This window comes from Hemicordylus capensis, chromosome 4 (assembly GCF_027244095.1).
Source record: "Hemicordylus capensis ecotype Gifberg chromosome 4, rHemCap1.1.pri, whole genome shotgun sequence".
Taxonomy (NCBI): domain Eukaryota; kingdom Metazoa; phylum Chordata; class Lepidosauria; order Squamata; family Cordylidae; genus Hemicordylus; species Hemicordylus capensis.
The window spans coordinates 104,347,759-104,371,033 of NC_069660.1; the positions used below are offsets into that span (position 1 = coordinate 104,347,759).

The 23,275-nt window shown below is 39.6% G+C and overlaps 1 protein-coding gene and 1 long non-coding RNA gene across 9 annotated transcripts in view; one reads left to right on the forward strand and one right to left on the reverse strand.

Moving 5' to 3' along the window:
- The window catches only part of LEPR (leptin receptor), a 122,497-nt gene that overhangs the window by 56,322 nt on the left and 42,900 nt on the right, over nucleotides 1-23,275 (forward strand). For 6 of the 8 annotated variants that reach the window (XM_053250541.1, XM_053250545.1, XM_053250543.1 and 3 more), the window contains 5 exons: nucleotides 3,713-4,021; nucleotides 5,186-5,309; nucleotides 16,560-16,765; nucleotides 21,671-21,816; nucleotides 23,024-23,168. In XM_053250541.1, coding sequence (XP_053106516.1) covers nucleotides 3,713-4,021; nucleotides 5,186-5,309; nucleotides 16,560-16,765; nucleotides 21,671-21,816; nucleotides 23,024-23,168 — 930 coding nt within the window. The remainder of the gene's footprint in view (nucleotides 1-3,712; nucleotides 4,022-5,185; nucleotides 5,310-16,559; nucleotides 16,766-21,670; nucleotides 21,817-23,023; nucleotides 23,169-23,275) is intronic. The other 2 variants (XM_053250549.1, XM_053250548.1) reach the window with 1 other exon arrangement.
- LOC128325104 (uncharacterized) lies at nucleotides 3,727-8,668 on the reverse strand. Its single transcript, XR_008307263.1, has 4 exons — nucleotides 8,581-8,668; nucleotides 5,433-5,503; nucleotides 4,425-4,536; nucleotides 3,727-3,820 (listed from the first exon to the last, which is right to left on the reverse strand). It is a non-coding gene; the product is annotated as an uncharacterized LOC128325104 (long non-coding RNA).

The window sequence follows — 23,275 nt, forward strand, 5'->3', positions numbered from 1 at the left end:
ATACTAAGGATTCCTTCTTCCAGAGGAGGGAGTCCTTGCTCTGGATCAGTGAATCATCTTTCTGAAGGAAGACTTCTTTCTCCAGAGGAAAACAATACTTAGGATAGAACCCAAAATATGTTGTCGTCTTTAAGACAATGTTTACATCTATGAAGACTTGATTGATTTACCAGTCAATTAATTATCTGATCAAATTAGATGTCTTTAACAGGGTGACAGGCACACCAGCAGTCCTTGTGCTATGTCAGTGCACTCTTAAGTCACATCCCCCCTCCTCTAAGGATTGCAGATCTGATTGAAGCGATTCTTGGAGGTTTATCTTCCAGCATGGTTTACAATATAAGCCAATCCTGGATACTCCAGGCACATCCTGAAGGGTTGGCAACCTTACCTGCTCTCCATACCATTTTTCTGCAGCCAAATGTGGTGCTCAGGGAAGGATCCTCCCTGTTGTTAAGAATTCTGGGCACTCTGCATTTGGGAAGGATCTCCTTGTGAGAACAGCATTTGTCTCTGTCAGAGATGTTGGGTGGAAATTTTTAATTTTCCATTTCTAAAATTTCTATTAGGCTATGTGAAAAATTTTTGAGATACAGTGAGGGGAAATTAATATTAATTATTGTTTTTATTATTTATTACCTTTATAAACCACCCCATCCAAAGGCTCTGGGCAGTGTACAACAAGTTTAAAAAGACCATTTAAAACACAGTGCTCAAAACAATATAAAAAGAATTTTAAAACAATTCAAAACCATTTAAAAACAATTTTAAAACCTTGGAAGGTCAGGCCAAACAAATAAATCTTTGGGGGTCTCTTAAAGGCCGACAGTGATTCTAAACTGCAGATATCTGCTGGGAGTGCATTCCATAGGCAAGGAGCAGCTACAGAAAAGGCCTGGTTCCGAGTCACCACCAGATGTACTGGTGGTAAATGGAGACAGACCTCTTCAGATGACCTCAACGTGTGATGGGGAACATACAGAAGAAGGCTCTCTCTATGGTAGCCTGGACCCAAGCTGTTCAGGGTTTTAAAGAGTTTTAACCAGCACTTTGTATTTCGCCCGAAAACATATCGCCAGTGCAACTGTTTTAAAACAGGCATAATATGGTCTCTCTGGGTTACCCCAGAGACCAGTCTGGCTGCCGCACTTTGAACTAACTGAAGTTTCCGAACTACATACAAAGGCAGCCCCATGCAGAGCGCATTGCAATAGTCAAGTCTGGAGGATACCAGTTGATGCACCACTGTTTTGAGATCGTTCTCTTCAAGGAATAAACACAGCTGTCGTATCAGCCATAGTTGATAGAAAGCACTCCTGGCCATAGCCTCCATCTGAGATACCAGGGTGAGGCCAGGATCCAAGATCACTCCCAAGCTGTGTACCTGTTCCTTCTGGGGGAATGTTGCCCCATCCAGCACAGGGAGATCTAATTCATCCCTCAAATTCTGATCCCCCACAATGAGCACCTCCGTCTTGCTTGGATTCAGCTTCAATATAGTGGATGTCTGTTTTTTTGCGGTTTTTTAGTATAAGTAGGTCAAAATCATTCCAAATCAGTATATTTGTGGCATCAGAAAAAAATAGATCATACTTTTTTGAGATTTTTTAAAATGCAAATTATATGCAAATGAGCAGGAAATTTGTCTAGAAAATTTTCCAATCCAAAATTTCCCAGAAAACCCACATCTCTGGTCTCTGCCGACAAATGCTATATGCATGGGGGTGGGATGGTTTAAGAACATGTCATGGAATGTGAGGCTAGTTGGAAAACTTCTGTGGATGCTCATTCTGAGTACAGCGTCCATGGCTTTAATAATATATACTCCCTGAAGGGGGCTGCGGTTAGGACTCCTACCATTGCATTTTGTACCAGTTCATGCTTACAAGCCCTATGTAAAGTGTGTTACAATGGCTTCTTGCAAATTGCTAGTATTTCAAAGTGTGCCTGCAAGAGTTCTTCACTTCTGAGTAATCACAGCCTAGCAGTTAGCCACTGGAGGAAGTGCCCACAGGTTACAGGCATAATTTCAATATGATTGAACTTTGGCATCTCTCACTGAAGTAATAGCTGAATGGAAGGCAGTCTGTGAGGAGGGATAGTTCAGAATTCACCAAGGGGAACATATCTCTTTTCAGCTACATTCACCACTCTTTTCCTCCTGGCTTCTATATCTTACCAAAATCTTGTATCCCAATTTTTTTTGCAAGGGGATTCTATCTATCTATCTATCAAATTTGTATATTGAAAAATATATTACAACAACATAAAACAGTTAAAACACAAAAGATAAAAACCTTAAAACAATTTAAAACCACAGTCAAATTAAAAAGCTTGGGTGAAGACATAAGTTTTTAGGTACTTTTAAAAAGTTATCCAAGATAGGGAGGCTCTTATCTCAGCAGGGAGTGCATTCCAGAGTCTCGGGGCAGCAACAGAGAAGGCCCGTCCCTGTGTGGCCACTAGGCAGGCCGGTAGCCACTGCAGACAAACTACTCCAAATGATCTCAACGGGTGATTAGAGGTGTGCACGGAACCATCTGTTCAATCCAGCCCCCATCGAACCCCCCCACCAGATCTGTCCCCCCAGTCCAGTCTGGTGGGGGTCCACAATTTAAAAAAATTTTTTTTAATTAATGTTAAGTACCTGTAGCCCCTTCGGGGGGCTTGCTGTAGGCCACGGGAGGGTCTGCAAGGGTTCTCCCTCCACCCACCGGCCTCCCTCATCACTGCTGCAGCCGGGTAAATGTATTTTTGGCTTTTTGGGGCCTCCATAAAGACAAGCAACGGCCATTTTGGTGGCAGTGATTTGTTGCGGACCAAATTATTATTATTATTATTATTATTAATTCAATTTCTATACCGCCCTTCCAAAAATGGCTCAGGGCGGTTTACAAAGAGAGATAACAAACAAATAAGATGGCTCCCTGTCCCCAAAGGGCTCACATTCTAAAAAGAAACATAAGACACGCACCAGCAACAGTCACTGGAAGTACTGTGCTGGGGGTGGATAGGGCCAGTTACTCTCCCCCTGCTAAATAAAGAGAATCACCACGGTAAAAGGTGCCTCTTTGCCCAGTTAGCAGGGGTTTGCCCAGTTAGCAGGGGTTTTTCGCAGACCTGTCCAGCGGTTCAGTTCCAGTCTGGACGGAACCGGGGTGTGTGTGTGTGTTCGGTTTGATCCCGAACTGCCGGACCGCGGACCGGTTCTGAACATCCCTACGGGTGATGGGCTCATGGTAAAGAAGACAGTCTCTTAAATATTAAATATATTAATATGCTATTTTACAAGATGCCTGCCCCCCCCTTTTTTTTTTTTGCAAAATGTGCTTTTCATTACGGCCATTCTTTTCATATGACCATTCTAGAATGTGTCTAGAAGACGAATACTTCTGCTAAAGTACTTCACATGAGTGTATAGAACCTTTATTTAAGTTGTTTTATGTCTGTCTGAATCTAGATCTGGAGGTTTTGGTCTTCAGTGAGACTAAATTTTTTTTTTAAAGTAATAGCAAAAACAATGGCAAATAATGCCAGAGTTGGTGAACAAAGCTACTTTAAGCCTCAATAAAAACATTTCTGTGTCTCTGCAAATATACTTTACAGATGTTTGTTAATAATCTTTCCCAGATTTTTAAAAAAATAATAAATGCTCTGGTTCTTCACTAAAAAGTGTGCACATTTGAATTTCTTTCTTTCTTTCTACCTTCAGATTTTCTTCAAATGGTAATTTCCCATTGCATGGTATATCAGATTCCTCCACAGAGTTTTCAGTTGCCATGTATGCCACCAGCGGAGACATCTGACTTTCTCTTGTCTGCTGGAATTGCAGAGAACATTTCTACTTTAAATGAAGAGTATACCACAATTAAAGTAAATGCCACAATACTTATGGCTGAAGATAATTTCCTCTGTTGCCGCTGGAGCGATACGCACATTAATTGTGTCATATACACTGCAGAAATGGAAACCAAGGCATTTACTTATTCAGAAACTGATGTCATAACATCTCAGCACATAGGTATGCATCGAAAATATATTTTCAAAGATCACAAATTAATGCCCAACATCAATTCAACTAGAGAGGTAGGGCATGGATAATTGTAATTAGTTGTTTCTTGTTTTTATGTTGGACCTGTGTACAGGCAAATCATCTTAATAATACTCCCAACACAAATAAATCTGAAATCAGGATGTTGTACTGCAGTAGCCAAGGTTAGGTCAGAGAAGTTGTCAAAGATAATCTAGATTTGGAGTCAGGCCTGCTTAGGGAGGCTATAGAAATCAGTAGTAGGGCTGTAAAAGCAATGAAAGACTTCTATTCCGAACAGAAGTAATTCAATTTTGTAGAAAGCATGGCAACAATCAGATAATGGAGATGATTAGTGCATAGCCAAACGATGGGATAGAAAGATGGAAATAACCTTTCTAGGCTTCTCTTTATAGGCCAGTTCAGAAAACCAGTTATGGTGAGGGGTTGGGTGGAGGGTGGGGATGGAGTGAAGATTGCTTCTGTTACTGTTGCAGTCTTTTGACCTGTTGTAACCGGATATAAAAAAACCTGATTAGTTCTAAGTTCACTGTGTGATTACATATGAATGGCTTACCATAGGCTTGAGCTGTCATGAGCCAACTTTTTTTTACTGTGATAATGTGCTCAGTGGTCTTGTGAATTATTATTTTATTGCATGCTTATTTTACTCATCTTCCAAGGATCTTAGAGTGGGGTACATGGTTCTTCTCCCTGACTGGATCCTCACAACAATCCGGTGAAGTAGATTAGGCTGAAAGGCAATTACTAACCAAAGGTCACCCTTCAAGAGACTATGGGTGCCAGTCAAGGCCATATCATTCCTAACATAGCATCATATAAAATGCTGTATAAAACTTATGTGGGCTGGTGGCTGCAAGATGCTCTATATACTTAATTACATTTTATATAGTTTTAATTGAACCATGCTTTTAATCTGAGAAAACAGACTACCTGAAATTTCATCCTCACAAAAATTGATATTGGTGTCACTAAAAAACTTAACATGGTTCCAAAGTTTAAGAGTTCTGTTTGGTATGTATTTGGCTTGTAAAATTACTTTTAAGTGTGTTCTTTTACTGCAGTATAATTTAGCATTTCAGAGGCTTTGGCTTCCAGGAACGTTTTGAAAAATGTTTTAACTTTTCAATTTAGATTCAGTATGTAATCTACAGTTTTGGACCAAAGAAAAGACAGAGGAATTATTTTGTATTGTGGAACTGTCTACTAAGCCATCATATCTGAATGAAGACTTAACCGTGAATCTCTTATATGCATTGTAAGTATAAATTATATCAGATTCATCGTGTGAATTTATGAATTGCAGATTTTCTTAAAAATATATATTTGCTCTGTAACTTTAGGGTGATATCAATTGTTACAGTTTTAATATTTTGCCTACTTGCTTTGCTTGTCTGATTTTGGAGTGATGATGGTGGCGAGGAGGGTAGATGTATCAGTCAGATCTATATTCTGAAATTTAAAAAGTAAATTGTTAATATAAAGCAGAACGGAAATCCTCAATATTTGTCCTTTTATGAAACTGCATTTCATTTTAGACAGGTCAGAGGTCTGCTATCAGTATACTTATTGTACAATGTTCCATTTTTAGGACTAAGTATGAACTTAGTCTATCTTATGCTGTCATCTGATGCTTTATATTTCTTCAGTTGTTATTGGTGCATGTTAAGTGGTATACCCTTCATGCAGCCCCTTTGGAGACATTTAAACATTTTATTGCTGTTCCACTTATTATTTTGGAATAGTAAGATGTTTTGTTTATGTAGCCCTCTGCTTGGTGCCTTGTGTATGAAATGCAAAATTCAGCAATAAAAGTGTATGTTTGGTTAACTTTGATGATAGCATTAATCTCTGCATGTTATTTCTGAACAGAATGGTATACATTCCTTATGACCTGCTTTGCCTACTTGAAAGTGTTGAACTATTAGGACTCATAAAAGGAGCATGTTCTCAGCTAGAAGCACAACAACAGAAAATCTTCTGTTTCCTAATCCTACTTGCATCATGGGAAGGAAGCACACACAACCTGTGTTAATACACTTTGTCATACTAGCACACTAAGCACAGCCTGCTGGATCCTCTGATTTTGTTTGGGTATTGCACAGGTACACCTGTGCAGGATATGATCTTGTTTCATGTTCTAATCTAACATAGATTCTTTGCATCAGTAGGGAGTATAAGTGGAAGGAGGTTGGGGGGTAGAAATTGGCACCAGAGGTGTATCTAGGGAAAATAGCACCTAGGGCAAGCACTGAAATTGCGCCCCCTGTCCAAACATCTGACACCCATCTTTCAGATAACTTTACAATAATATCAGCTCAAAAATACAAGTCAAGCAAGTTAATCTTTTAATATTTGAAAAACTATTTAGCAGTGGACGTAGCCAGAACAAAAAATGCTGGAAAACTACAAATTTCAGTATGCTGGGGCTCATGAAATACCCAAATACTATGTGGAGGTGTACTTGGAAAACTAAACAGAAGTGCCTGTCTAATTCTCTACTATGCATTACTATTACATAAGTTTTAAAAATAAATGGAGAATTCGACTTTTCCCAGATACTCTGAAAATAATTAAAGGCTATGCAGAGTAAACTGTGTCACTGCTTGGAATATATTCTAGTATTTCAGAAAGACAGTTAAAATGAGAGCAAGATTGCAAGAAACTCCCAATGGGCCTTAATACTAAGGATTTCACACTGATTCAAAGACAAACTCACCATTAATAGCCATATTATTAAGACATCACATTTAACTCACTTATCACAAAAAGCAAAGTAAGAGCAAATGAATACAATCCTAGCTCATAAGCTTCATCTCAGTATTCAGAAGCTCTGATTCTCTGTACATAGTGCCAAACTAAATATGTGTACAGTGACTTATATTATATTATTATTTTTTTTAAAAAAATTACCTGTAGCCCCTTTGAGGGGCTTCCTAAAGGCCCTGGGAGCAGTCTTCAGAGGTTCCCCCTCCCCCCGCTGGCCTCTAGCGCCTTGCAGGGACCATTTGAGCATGTGTGGTGGCCATTTTTTAAAATTAATTTTGTTTTTAAAAAATGTCCACTGAAAACAAAATGGCCACTGCTCATGCTCAAATGGCCTCTGCGAGGCCTGGCATGGCCTAGGGCCTCACAGAGGCCATTTGAGCATGCACAGTGGCCATTTTATTTTTGGTGGCCATTTAAAAAAAATTAATTTTAAAAAATGGCGCCCCCTTCAAGTGGCTCCCAGGGCACATGCCCTGCCTGCCCCACCCTAGATATGCCCCTTATTGGCACTAATCAAATCCTCCAGCTTTGTTTTAGAAATTGTCCTGGGAATATAGAGAAGGACAAGCACTCATGATAGTAGTAGAGTATATTCTTTGTGTCCCCCTAGCATAAATGTATTATGCTGAAGGAAAGATAAAGTTGAGGATCTAGCATTCTCCCTTCTCTTACCAATTTCCTGGGCAAGCATGTATTGTGGGAAGATTAACTGATCTGATTTCGTATTTTATACAGCCTTGAACACTCACTCTGAAACTATTGTGGATTGTTTAGTTGGGCTGATTCTTGGACATACTCTGAAACTATTGTGGATTGTTTAGTTGGAGTAAACTATTCAATTCACTGGATTGTTTAGTTGGGCTGATTCTCACAATAGACGCTTGCACAGGAAATTGGTAAGAAAAGAGAGAACGCTAGATCCTCAGCTATAATCTTTATTCAGTAATCGAAAAAACCTTCAGTTTAAAATGAGAGTTCAGGTGCTTTACATTTTCACTCATGCTCTAAAAAGAATGGAAATTGCAAGTTTTGGTGCCCATCTTAATTTGTGTGCCATATAAGCTGTAAAGACTTTGTGCAGTCTAGTATATGATAGTGGGTTTAGAAATGAGGCTCCATACACACACTCTTTGTCTTGGCCTTTCAATTGGACATTGGACTGGGGATGGATGCATCCAGGCAGACATTTAACAGGTGCAATTTCCCTAATAACTTCCTAGAGAGATGCCCCTGATGAATTTTATCATCATGATGCATCTCTGATCAAGGCAAAGTGTGGGTGCATGGCGCCTCATTTCTAAAGCCATCATTATATATCAGACTGTACAAAGTCTTTAAGCATATATTCATTCATTCATTCATTCGATTTCTAAACCACCCTTCCAAAAATGGCTCAGGGTGGTTTACACAGAGATATAATAAATAAATAAGATGGATCCCTGTCCACAAAGAGCTCACAATCTAAAAAGAAAAATAAGATAGACATCAACAACAGTCACTGGAGGTAGTGTGCTGGGGGTGGATATGGCCAGTTACTCTCCCCCTGCTAAATAAAGAGAATCACCATGTTAAAAGGTGCCTCTTTGCCAAGTTAGCAGGGGTTAAGAAACCATATCTTAACTTGCAATTTCCATTCTTTTTAGAGCAAGTGGGAAAAGGTAAAGCAGCTTAGTTCTCATTTTAAGCTGATGCTTTTAAAAACGAATTTCCAGCTGTTTTAAAAAGGGAAATCTGATTAGACACTATGGGAAAGAGCTTACCCAAACCACAAGGTAGAACTTCCTGATGTTGAACACCAAAAACATTGTAAAACCTTCAACTAAGATGAAGTCACACTCCTGGCCCTACCTGAAAGAAACACAAGTACATGAAATTAGTGGATTCAGTATAACAGTGGCAGTGTATTCTCATCTCATGATTATTCAACAGTGAACGACACAACAAGAAGCAGGTAATATGTGTTCACTTTAAATCTGTAGTTCATTTTTCATTTTTCTTAAACACACACACACACAATGATAATTACAAATAAATGCTTTAACAACAGTGTCCAAAACTACAGATTATCGTCCCAGATATTTTCCCATAATCCTCTCTTCTCCTGCTTGATTTAATTTCCTTCAGGATGGTGTTATCAGCAAAATAGTGTAAAGGTTGTACACAAGTGATGTAGCCATTCACAAACACATGCAGGCACACACCTTCACCCATTCCAGCATGCTCCTTGGCCTGGCTCCCAGCCCCAGCAAGACAGTATTCCCTGTCGGCTGCCCTGCCCTGCCCCCCAGGGCTCAGATGACTTTTGCGTATGTGTGTCCGCACATGTGCAAAGGCCATCTGAGCCCTGGGGACAGAGGCTGGAGCTGCCAGCTTGTGGGGGTCAGGACAAAGGGTGTGCCCCAGAAGGGAGCAGTGGTAGCGGGCAGTGGCCAATAGTAAAGCTGGCCGCTGCCTGCACATGATGTGCCATCTGAACACCAGGAGTGGGGCAGCTGGAGGAGCAGAGCAAAGGAGGTCACAGCTACACTGGGCCAGCACATGAGTATGACCCTGTGGCCCTGAAGAGATTATGTGGCCGTTGGGGCAGCTGGAGGAGCAGAGTGCTGAGTTAGCTGCCTTGTTTATTGTGGGCAGCACTGTGGGCACTGTAACCTCAAACTTGCTATTGCATAGACTATCTTAGCACTAAAATACATTTTTCTCCCTCTTAAAACCCAACTTCCAAGGATCAATTGTAAAATAATAAATTGGGTCCCAGGGGAATATACAAAAGGCATTTTTTTCTGGTATGCAATCATATGTCAGATATGCATCCAGACTTTTATTAAAAACCTTTCTGGCTATGATGAGCATAAGGGGAAAGTATTTATTAATTTATATGTTGTTGTGCAGTCAAGTCGGTGTCACCTCCTGGTGACCACAGAGACATGTGGTTTTTCTTTGGTAGAATACAAGATTGGTTTACCATTGCCATCTCCCGCGCAGTATGAGATGATGCTTTTCGGCATCTTCCTATATTGCTGCTGCCTGATACAGATGTTCCCCATAGTCTGGGAAACATACTATTGGGGATTCAAACCAGCAACCTCTTGCTCCCTAGGCAAGTTACTTCCCTGCTGTGCCATTAGGTGGCTATTTATTTATGTAAATTGTAAATAGATAATATTTGAATATTTGAATAAAAATAATCCCTTTCCTGTGCCCCAGGAACCTGACAATCAAACCAAGGGAATCCAAGGACTATTTACTGGGTTTGGTGGATGGAATTATTTGCACTTAGTGTAGGGAGCTCAATCTTCAGAGCATTTTGGTACCTGAATATGGTCTATTGGTAAGTCTGCTGCTGGGAATTCTGCTGTGTCTATGTATGTGCAGGAGGTTGATTGGCAACTGCAGTAATGAGACCCCTACAGGAAGGATAAGGAAATCCTGCTAAGAATGCAGGAGGGGTCAGACGGAGAGAAGTGACAGTTAGAAATCAGTTGGTTACTTGGATTTCAGCTAGAAGACAGTGAAGAGGGGAGACGGTGTGCTGGAGGTGTGCAGAAAAGAGTTCTGAACAGGGGATATTTCTCTGGTGAAGAGAGAAGTGGGGCTTAGGTGGAGGCAAATCTTAGGTGAATCTATTCTCCACTGTAAAACCAGGGTCTGTTCAGGGGAAGACCTAAAAGCCCTCAGGAGGGAGGCTGAACAGAAATTCTGTAACTAAGCAAGGCACCTGAACCCCAGAAAGACTAACATTTCTGACAACACTTTGGAACCACTATGCTTATGCACCTCTACAATTTGTAACCAACACACTTAAAGAACTTTTGTTAAACGATAAAATCCTGTTATTTAGTGTTATCACGTACATTTTGTTTCCTCTCCCACCTCACCTGAAAAGTCTCTCTCTCTCTCTCTCTCTCTCTCTCTCTCTCTCTCTCTCTCTCTCTCTCTCTCTCTCACACACACACACACACACACACACACACACACACACACACACACACACACACCAGGGGGTGGAGTGTGAGTTGGTCTCAAATCTTGCCTAATCAGATCTGAGGATCTGAGTGTTGGCAGCAAAGGTAGCCTGAAGTAGGATGGACCCTCACACATGCTCTCCTTTCTTAAATATTTATGTCTTCCTCTGGTGTACCTAGGATCCTGATATTTTTACAGAACTCTAAAACAAATGATTGAATAGCTGTGAAATGGAGTTCATTCATTCATTTGTTTTGTTTTTAAAAAGAATGGTGGCCCATACCACAGGTTGTTTATCTTGAGTACACAGGAGCAAAGAACCTTTGCCACTTGCAGATAGTTGCAGATTGGGACTGAACTCTCAGAGCTCTTTTTCATTCTGTTTACCAAAAATCTGGTCCAGGAAAACATGGATTTTACAACTTTATTTTTAAGGTTCTACAGTTTCTGGCAGTTGCAGCAACTAACCTTTATCCTTGCAAAACTAAGCAAAATATTATTTACTACTATGTCCTATATCGTTATCTGGGTTTCATTTTTAATGCTTTGTGAATTGCAGATAGCCAATAAACTTTCAATGATTGTCCCTGAGTGAGCTTGTGTTCCCTTTCTCCAGATTGCTATTGGCACCTATTAGAACAAACAACCTTTTTTGTGCTATACAACACATAATGAAATGCAGAAGGCTCTTTAATCTTGTTCTCTTGTTATATTATTATTTTGTCTGTACCCTTTTGCATATTGCATATTTGTTGAATATTTTTGTTGTGAATTCTCTTATAATATCACTTTAAAATTTGTTTTTCTTCTCAGTAAAGAAAAAAAAGCTACTACTACTTAGCCTGTGTCTGCACTATCAAGAACTGCAGTTTCAATATAATAGGAAATGGGGAGAAGGGCAAAGCTATATGTTAAATCTTTTAAATTGAGAATAGGTTGCATGGGGCCATCCAGATGGGCAGAACTTTAGCACCTTCCTGATTGCACCAGTGATCAAGTAGTGAAGGCTGTGTTGGTGGGTGAAGCTCCACATTTAAGCAGAATGCTTTATTAAGGCACATATTTGCATATGACAAGATCTCTTTTAAACCCCAAAGCAGCCATGGTGTCCCAAATCCAGACTGGGACAGCAGGGAATGAGTTTAACTTTTCTCCCTTGTGATATTTTCTTGCCAGAAATACCTATTGAGGCAGCTATTGTTGCAAACACTAGCTTCAGGTGAACAGTTGCTGTCAGGAGAATGATGTACGTTGAAAAGGAGTTTGGGGTTTACCCTATGTGCCACAGTCCTAATCTGGATTGGAGCCTCCTGTATCTGCTTTTTGTTGGAAAATAGACTCTGACGGACTTAAGGTTATTTTTAATGATGCATCTACATGATGTGTAGTTTGGCCTTCAGTTGTCCATCATCCAGCACCCAGTGTGTGAATGGCCCACAGCTCAGTGGCACATATCTGGTATCTAACTGTGTATTTGTGCTATGGCACACATAGCCTCTTCTATGTCCTTTTCACAGGGATGACTTGTTTATTCCAGTAAAGGAAACTTGACTTGCTGACAAATTCTTCACTAAAGCCAAAACTCTGCCTTCATGGCATTTCATTCAGTTTAAAACTCTATGCAGTACGTTTCAGGTTTCTTAATTAGAAGCCATGCTGGCTAAGCAGGTAAAGAATGGCCTTGAGGTTTCTTGTATATCCAACCAAATGGCTTACATGCGATCCTCAATAGCTGAAAAATTCTCCAGCAATCACAAAAGCATTTTGATTCATTCACCCACCCACATGCGTTTCTGTTCAGGCTGCAACACTGCATCACAACCAGCTTGAAAATGGTACATGCTGTGCTTTGCAGAGCAGTCATGAAAAGAAAGAGTCCTTAATGGGAGAGGACTGTGAACATGTATGCAGGACAAGAATCCAGCACTGATAACAAGGGACCCTGCTGAGAAATGAATTTAAGTGTGTCTTTCCCCCATGGCATTATTTCCTTATAAGAGGAGTTGGGATGGAAAAACACACACACACACACACACACACACACTTTGCTAGATATAGTATAACATTTGAACTAAACTAAGCATAACCATGTGGATAGTAGATTGTTTTAAATTAATGAGATTTTAACATTTGCAATCTGAAAATAGGTAAATGGTATTTCATCATAATACCTTGTTAAATGACACATTTAAAGAAAAATTTTCTTCACAGGTTACAAGCATCCCATCTTTCAAATAGCCCTTATAATTTTATCTTGTTATTCATAAGTGTAGGCAGAAAGTGAGCGCACACAATACTTTATCTCATTGATTTCAGTAGCAGTTGAACTGTTCATCACTATGGATTATTCAGGTCTTTAGTCCATTGTTTGCAGCACTGAGCAGTCCACAGATGCAAGCACTTAGCTGGCAGAGTTAGACTGAAGGGGATGTAAGCAGTCTGGGGGAAGTGAGTAGTCTCTGAGCCCAAACTGTGAGGCATAGTGCCACCTTACCATTTAAATGACAGGAAGAGGGGCAATCTTTGAAGACAATTTCCTCTGCCCCATGAGTCTGGGTCTCTGGAATGCATGGATTTGGAGGCCATAGAGAAAGGGGAACAAACTCCTCTGCTTGACTGTGATGCCATTACAGAGACATCAGCTGCTTGACCTGAGAGGATGAGCACAGCTTGTTGTGTTCATTACCTTAACCCAAGACAAATGCTCACAGCCCCAAATTTACTCCAAATGTTTGCCGTTGTGAGGTCTCAACAACCATTGTCTTTATTGAGCTGGGCGTTTCCTGGTTGTAACAGAGGAGTGGCAACAGCAGCTGACCCCAGAGCTGGCACCACTGATTCAAGTCTGGGAAGTCCTACCACAGACTCTCTCCTCAGCCCTGGCACCCTTGCCTAGTAAAAGGGCTTCAGTGGCTGCCTCTTTGGAACTAAGTGCCCTGATCATCAAAGTAGTTTTGCATAGTGGCATATGTTTCTGAATATGGACCTCCTTAGACCATGATAGGGCATAAATTGGATATGTATATGGGTCCAAATGTTTATTCACAATGTACTGCTGGATAATTGAGAAAGCCAAAGAATACCCAAAAGTATTCAATATGTGCTTTATTGACTACAGTCAATAAAGTCAATATGTGCTTTATTGACTACAGACTGGTTCCAGATCGGCAAAGGAGTAAGGCAAGGCTTTATACTTTCTCCTTCTTTATTCAATTTATATGCTGAACATATACTGACAAGCTGGATTGGAAGAAGATGAGCGTGGTTTTTAAGTTGGAGGAAGAAACATCAATAACTTGTGCTACGCTGATGACACCACTCTGATAGCTGAGAATGCGGATGATCTGAAAGCTCTAGTAATGAAAGTCAAGTACAGTGAAAAAACTGGATTACGACTACATGAAAGAAGACTAAACTAATGACAACAGATACAGCAACCAACCTTAGAACTGATAATAAAGGCATAGAAGTGGTGAGTAGCTTCTGCCTTTTAGGATCGACAATCAACAGTAAAGGATCCAGCAATAAAGAAATACGCTGCAGACTAGCACTTGGTAGAGTTGCAATGAAGGCCTTGGAAGAGAGATTTAGATGCCATGATGTGTCTATACCTACAAAGATTAGAATTGTTCGGACAATGGTTTTCCCCATGATACTTTATAGATGTGAAAGCTGGACTTTGAAGAAGCAAGATAGAAAATGTATTGACGCTTTTGAACTCTGATGCTGGAGAAGACTTTTGAGGATACCATAGGCAGCCAGGAAAACAAACAAATGGATCATAGAACAAACCAATCCAGAATTTACACTTGAGGCACAAATGACCAGGCTCAATCTATCATATCTCGGACACATTATGTGAAAACCCAGCTCCCTTGAGAAATCCATAATACGGGGAAATGTTGAAGGAAAGAGAAGAAGAGGACGACCAGCAGCAAGGTGGATGGACTCAGTTAGGACAACAATGAATGCACCACAGAGACCTTAAAGGCAAGTTGAAGACAGATCATCCTGGAGATAATCTATCTATGTGGCTGCTGAGAGTCAACACCGACTTGATGACAATCCATCCATCCATCCATCCATCACTGCTTTCAGTGCAAATCAATTGCTAACCATTTGGTGTCTGGAGATAACCATACCATTCTCAGATTGTGGTTGCTCTAATGTCAAATTAATGCCAATCTTGTATTACTATTACAATAACCAATTAAATTGGTTATTGATTTAGGACATTATAGGACATTTTTAATTACATATTAGAATTTTCAAATGATTAATCCCATATTGTGTTTGCTTTCAACACTGGATGGTTCTATTAAAATAGCACACATTTCACAAAGATTTTTATTTTATTTCAAGGAAGCTTTCCAATATATGAAAAATGTATGAAAACAAAATTATTTATAGAGGTCAGCCAAGGAAGATTTTTAAAGTCTATTTCAGTTTAGTAGAAGGAACGTAGCAGAATGCTAAGAAAGCCAGAAAGTAAATACTTTTCCATAGTTCAGGCCAAAGTAATAGTAGTAATACTTGAATTGAAAGGACATTTTAAAAAAAATATATCTTGGAAGTGAAGAAGCACATTTCTTAAAAGAAAAATACTTTTAAAATCGCTTAAGTACAGATGACATTGCATGAATAATTAAGGAAAATTATTTTGGGATTATGTTTTCTATGGAAACTCTGCATTTGTCTGAATAATTAGAAGCAAATTGCTTTTGGAAATGATTGTAACATTTATGGGGGCAGTTTGATAATGCCATTTGCTGCTTGCAATGCAGACATGTATTTTATTCCCTGTGCTGCTGCATTCTCTGTTCAAACTAGTTTGGAGAGTTTTTTATATGTATTGGTATGAACTGGGGAAAACACAACATCCTCTCAAGGAGAGAGACTAAGTCTGTTGTTTGCATGACTGGTGCAGATGCCTACTGGCCAGAGATTGTGACACTGGATCTGTTCTTCCCACCCATCCTTAGAAGCAATTTTGCACTGTTAAAAAAAAAAAATCAACCATTTAAAATAAAATGAAAGGTTGAGGGATATTAAAATGTGCCCTTTTAAAACGACAAAAAAAAAACATGGTGCAAGGCAACCTTTTTTGCTCCAAGAGCATTACCTTCTAAGAGTTTCTAAAACCATTTTCACTACAAAAAGCATATTCCTGCATTCCAGCATTTGGATTAACATTTCCTGATATTTTTGAATCTTAAAGGAGCAATCATTCTTTTTTTCCTTGCAGAAAACTATATATGCCTGTCCTTAAAACAACACTTCAAATGTAGTTTCTTACATTACTTTTGTCTGATTATTCTGCTTTCAAGACTGGATTGAAATTAGAGCCACCTGAGGGTTACATCACTCAGAAGTGTTCCATTTATATGCAGCCTTTAAGGACCTATAAACTGCTCCCAAACAGACCAAATGTTGGTGTGTATGTGTGTGTTTAGAATGTTTCATTTTTCATGAATAAAAGTTGACCCACAAGCCACAGAAACTTCAAGATTTTGTTGATGATGATGAAGATTAATATACTTCACCACTGAAACTATCTTGTCTTTGTACAAAGTAAATAGTCCGGTATTTTAAATGCACACTCTCTCTCTCTCCCTCCCTCCCTCTTTCTCCCCCCACTCTCCCAGCCTCCTCTGGCGTAAGAGTGTTTATCTGAAAGAATGCATCTACTTTAAAAGAACATCTAGTAGAATGCTCTGGGCATGATAGTTTAAAAAAGCAAACCTGATGGATTTCATTTTCTTTTCAAATTCAGAGTTGATGTATCATTGGAAGGCACCTCTACAAATTCACTTAAGGACAATTTCACAGTCACTCCTTGTAATGCTGTAAACCACCAAAAATATGAATGTCAGATACCTTCAGCAAAACTCAACCATACTTACGTTATGTTGCTCAAGATCACAAATGGAATCTCATTGCTTCAGTCGCCATTAATGGCAGTCAGGCCTATAGATATTGGTAAGTTTCAGTTTATCATGGAGAATGTAAAATCAGAACAAAGAATCTGAAGGAAGCTTCCAGATCAGCAAGTCCAGTCCTTTGTACTGTGGCAGTAATAAATCTTAATTCCATTTAAAAAAAAGAACTACCCTCAAAACATATCATGTAAACAAGTAAGCTAGTATAGTGAATATATTAAAATATGCAAAGTTCAGAAATACACAATAAACTACACTCATTGAGTTAAATGATGTTCTGAATCAATACGATGAATACAACAAATATTTATATATCGCTTTGTAACAAAAGTTCCAAAAGCGGTTTTGTGTGTACGCAATGAAGAGAATTGCCACTTTTAAAAGGTTCCTCTTTGCTCAGTTAGCAGGGCCCTACTCAATCCCCTAACATCCTATCTCCCCAATGAAGCACACGTTTCGAGCCTCTGCGAGCATACAGCTCGAGCCCTTGTGCTAATTCCTTGGTCATTTAGCATGCTCACTATTGTTCAAGAGCCCTAATACTTCTGAGAGCTGCCTGCTCTATTGCTGTGTAAGATTCGGAGCAGTGCTGTGTTTCTGATCTTGAAGAATGATTGCACAATGTGGGCAATGCTCAGAAGTGCTGGGAATCTTGTGCAACAGTGTACCTGCTAGAGCAGGGATCCTCAACATTGGGCCCCCAGATGTTAGTGTACTTCAACTCCCATAATCCCAAGCCCCAGTAGCCTTTGGTTGGGGATTATGGGAGTTGAAGTCCAATAACATCTGGGGGCCCAACGTTGAGGATCCCTGTGCTAGAGGACTGGGGAGTTGTGCAAGGGCTCCCATGGCATGCCTACAAAGGCTCAAAGAATGTTCACTTCTTTAGGATCTCAGCCAGTATCTTGGCTGAGGGATCCAATGCAGTTCATAAACTGATACAATTCATAACTCAATGCCATGATTATATGACTAAAAATGTACTCAGGCAGTTCCTCCTAATGTAGGTTCTTAGTATATACAAGTTTTATGCAGGAACTTGTATTTGGCAATTGAAGAGCTGGGGAATAATCCTACCCCATGGTCTCCTTAGGATTGGTGCATACAGTTATTCCTGAGTTGGAAAAGTTATGATATGGTGACTTGTTTTCCACATAAAATGATGGGGAAAATGGAAAATCACATCAGAAAATTCTGATATGGTGACTTATTTTCCATCTGTGGTCTATTTTTGTATTTATATGAATGACGTGCTTGCTCTAGGAGCATGAATTATATAGGTTTCTAACAGCATGAGAATCTGCATGAAGGGACTCTCATGTGGTTCAGCAACTTAAGCACATGAGTAAAATCCTTTTTCATGTGGTTTTGTTAGTAGATGGCCAAACTGGAGCCACTCTGGGAAGAGCAGAAGGTTTCAAGTTCCCCCCCGGCTTCTCCAAGATAGGGCTGAGAGAGACTCCTGCCTGCAACCTTGGAGAAGCCGCTGCCAGTCTGTGAAGACAATACTGAGCTAGATAGACCAATGGTCTGACACAGTATATGGTAGCTTCCTATGTTCCTAACTGCACATGAGAATAGCAGTTCCATGTGCTTAAACACTGAACTGCCCCAGTCACAAAGAGTGTGGGGCATTTCAATTTTAAAATCAAAAGGGATATGCAGGTAAGGAGTATAAGATCCTCCCCTTGCTTATCTTCTTGCACCTCCTCTTCCCAAGCACATTTCTCTCAACCAAGGTCACTTCCTCAGTGAAGGAGAAACATTCTTGGGGAGAAAAGCTGCAGGGGAAATATCCATGGGCAGGAATAAAGTCCTGCCCTCCTCACTCGTGGCCTTTTTGCTTTAAGATTGGACTTCATGCTTCCCTTTCTATATGATTATGGCAGGAGGAACTGCCACCATCATGTCTAATTTGGCCCATAGTTAAGATCCCTAGAGCCTGACAGGGAGTCCTTTAACAGAAATAGCTGTTACTATAGTGGTTAAGAGTCTGCACAATCTATGGTCCTGGTGCCAATTTTGTTGTTTGCATGATGTCAAAATGACCTCTCAGTTTTGCATTAGGAAGGATTTGTCTGAAAGCACCCCCAGGTGAAAACTGCCTGATGCTGTCGGCATGCTACACACACACACACAAACACCCCTGTGCTTCTGAAGCAAGGGAGCTGTTGCTCCAGGGGTGCTCTCAGAATCAGGGGTATGTTTCAGTTCCAACAGAGTGCTGCTGGAGCATGAGGAGTGGACTAGCATGAGGGCTGGTGTTGTGTGCTGGTGGTTGGAGCATGCACAAACCATTAGTCAGAATGTCAGCCAGTAGTTTTACAGGGTTTTCTCTAACATGTTAACTGGGGGAATCTTTACCTGAGGATGATTTCAGACAAATATTTCCTCATGCAAAATTGAGGGGTCCAGTGCGAATCTGAGGTAGTAAAATGAATAACATAAATTGCCTAGTCTAATAAACTGTCTAGATTCTAGGAGGGTGGGGTGGAATCTTTGTCAAAAATAAATATAAAGGCTAATTCATACTCCATCCCCAGTACCAGCCTTATTCTAGCTTCCAATAGTTTTGCAATACATATGGAAGATGCCAAGTCTCAAGATAGCTCTAAAAGGTAACTTATCAACAGATTTATTATTGTGAGCTATTAAAATGAAATTTTTTTAGCATTTATAAAGACAAAAGCTTTACTTCGGCTATTTGATGAAGCCATAGAATTGGAACAACCAGATGAAGGAAGCATTTAATGTTTTGTTGCTTTCCAGCTAAATAAATAGCTGCTATTAAATGCTGACCATTTATGTGAACTCTTCAGTGTTTTAACATTCTTACCCTAATGAAAAGGACATTTCAGAAGTCCATTTTTCTTAATTTATGGTTTTTAGGAATGAATTGAACCTTTTTAGGATGAATATTTCATGTTAGTTGCAAATTAAGTTATTGCTTTTGAAGGATGATGGGATTATGGGAATAATGACACATTGGTTCTTTTAAATCATGTCACCAAGTGCAGAATTAAAAATGGCATTAAGTGGAATTCATTTAACATACTCTCAATACTATGTAGGGACTGGGAGAGTTCTAAAAAATATAGGATGGCATTTAAATAGGTCTGTGTGTGAGCCAAAAGTGCTTCTGGTCTTTGGGGAGGTGTCAGTTTGCTCTGACTACAGTTCTTGATTACACTCTGGAGGGCTCCCTAATCTTCAGGATCAGCTTTTCTGGATACGTGAGAGATTGCAGTAGGAATCTCTATATACATGCAGAATACTGCACTTTCGATGCACACTGTAGTTTAAGTCATACTAGTGGGCCCGGCCGCAGAGCATCTGCACCTCTAGTTGGGCCCAGCCACTCCACCCCAATGGCATGCCTGGCTTTCTGGCTGGCAGGCCAGCCGACCGGCTGCTCCCCCCCCCCGCAGCTGTCCCCGTGGGCCAGGCCATCCCGCCACCCCCTCCCGCCTCCTCCTCCCAGTGGCCATCATCATATCACATACACGCATACACGTCATGATTCCAATGGCCCAAATGGAGCAGGAGGAAGGGCAGATAAATGCGTTTCAATGAGAATATGGACACTCCTGCCTGGAAGTGCAGAAATCGAATAAATAATAATAAATAAAATACATTGCAGTGGATGGAAAATATGAATGACCACCAGATTACAACGAAGCATTAAACAATCCTTTACTCTAGTTTTGAAACAGTTGCACTATTCCATCATAGTTTGCAATGCATTAACCATTGCAAATCTCGTAGTCCGGAAAATGCCCTGGTAGAGTTGGTAAATACTCTTTCCTGAAACCTTGGAGAGCTGTTGCCAGTCAGAGTAGACAGTACAGAGTTGACGGACCAATTAGAAATGCAAGACTTCCATAATAAGTGAAATTGCAAGAAGATGCAGTCACATTATAGGGGCGTTCATACTAAAAGCCTGAAGAGCTAAATTCAGCTGAGCAGGTCTACAACCTGACTTGGTTGGATTGTCAAGGTAGTGACGGGAAGCAGAGGTTGTGTGATATCAGATACATGACTTTAGTGAATCTGTCTATTCCTGTCTCCAAATGAATGAGGAACATGGTATTTATGGAAAACAAATGAGATTGTCACCCTGTAGGTCAACTGAACGTTTTCATTGTGACTACTACTCATATAGATATAGAATGTATAAAGTCCCTTTAAGAGTACAAAATAAAGAGAACTTTGCAGTGGTTTGGTGCTGATGAAGAAGACCTATAGGGCTCAGTGTATAGTATATTGAACTTTGATCTGAAATAATTTGAATTCAGATTGGGGTCCAGCCATATAATCACTGAATAGTTCTGGACAGATTGTTTTCTCTTACTAGAATTATCCCGTTTTAGAACTAGAATTAACAGGCATTTCCCCCCTGAGACTTAAGGATACATGGTATCTTATAAAAATATATATTCTGTTCAGTCATGCATGTTCACTATCTTTTTCATTCTCAAAAGAAACTCCTTACTTTCATTGCCCTGCCACAATAGCCAAAGGCCCCGTTACATTCTGACTGTAGATTACACTATCTTCCACATAGAGTGATGGGGGTTTGTTGGGTTTGCTTCTTTTGGAAACTGAACAAGTTGTCTCCACAACCTTTCCAGACCACAACCACAATTCAGCAAAGCATTTCAGAATATGTTGAAATTATTCTGCTGTACTGGGCACAAGGCTAAAGAACATGCTTTGAAGCTGGGGACACAGTAGGGTAAAAAAATTGGGGGGGGATGACCCAGTTAATGTTGGTCATTTAAAATATTTTATTTTGTATCTTTGTGTGTACATATGTATAAAATAATGATACTATCAAAGGTTTATATAGAATAAAAATTTCAGTGTCAGGGCTAAGACAATATATTGACAGTAACAATCATCTTTTAGATAGTACATTGCTAATTATAAAATTTTGTTTTTACAGTAAAGCCTGAGCCTCCATTACATCTGCAAATAGAAATGACAGATAAAGGGCAGTTAAAAATATCTTGGCCTAACTTAGCATCAAAATCATATCCACTTCAGTATGAAGTAAAATGTTTTGCAAATTCAACTAAAAATATCTGGCAGGTGAGGGTGGTATTTATTATTATTACTATTACTATTATTTTATTTCCCCTAAAATGAAGTAATTTAAAGTTTGACAAATCCTTACTAAGTATTAAAGGGTCCTGAACACTTCATTTATGAGAAGTTCTGAAAAATCACTAATGCAACACAAGTGGTTATGAATACACATAGAATGATTCAGGCTCTTCCTGCTTTCATGGGACATTAGCTTCATGGCCTGATTTAGTGACAGTTATTACTTAAGTCCTCTTGAAATCAGTGGGATTAAAGTCAACAATTAAATAAACTGATTGCTAATGGGACTTAAACTTTGACTGACTTCCACTGGATTTTACCTATGATGGCATTTTCTCTTTTAAAAGATGAGATTCAAGCAAAAATTCAAAAGAGATTCAAGCAATTTATATAGCCATATGCCATAGGCCCAGTTCATGCTACTTACAAAAAACTGAGTTTGTGAATGCATTTTGTATCCACATGCTACATTGCAGCTGAGACAGCATGATTTGAGCCACCAGAATACAAACAGTCCCAAGCACAAATGGGAACTATTCTGTGTGCATACAAGGGGTGGCATAAGCTCCAACTGTCTCTATTTACTAGGGACTGGTATCTGTCCCTGGTACATCACTGTCCCTATTTCTGCCTCTTGGGGATATCTTGTTCTATGTGTTTTTCAAGTGAGTGGCTAGAATTCTCAACCTTCAGGATTCAGCACCCTCTCCAGTCTCTAGAAATTAAATCTTCAAGTGGGTGTATTAATGCATTGTGTCTCTAGTGTACCTACATGTTAATGGGTGCACATTAGGTAGACCACAATGTATAATGGCTGGAATCCAGTATTCAGCAAGTGTAATAGTAGATGAGAGGCTTGGGCAGTAATCCTTGGTATGAGGATTTGTTTTAAGTGTATCTCTATTCATCTGAGAAATGTTGGAGAGCATACAACATACAATAGCTGCTGACTGCATTATATGCCACTCTGGAAACTCACCTTCCAGAGTGGCTTGTGAGTAGAAGTCTGGCATTTAGCTCTTACTCTACTAAGACTAAACTTAGTATCTAAGTGTAAAATAACCAGAAAATATCCCACTCTCAGTAGTTGCATAAATGTTTGTTAAAGTGATTTGGACTCTGTTTGTTGTAGTGTGTTAAAGTGTGGCAGAAGGGAATTAATGTATTCTGTTTTTCTTAAATAATTCAAAAGGTGGTTGAGATTACCATGGAAACATCATTGATTATAAGCAACGCACCATTTGACTCTTCATATGTAGTTCAAGTTCGCTGCAAGAGCCTTTATGGAATAGGCCTTTGGAGTGACTGGAGCATACCTCATAACTTTAACCTGCAAGGTATAATGTCTTCAACAAAAATCTAATTATTATGTGCTGTGGATAGCATAGAATTTTAGCATTTAATATTTATCTGCTTAGAAAGAGCAAATATTTAGCTCTGTTTA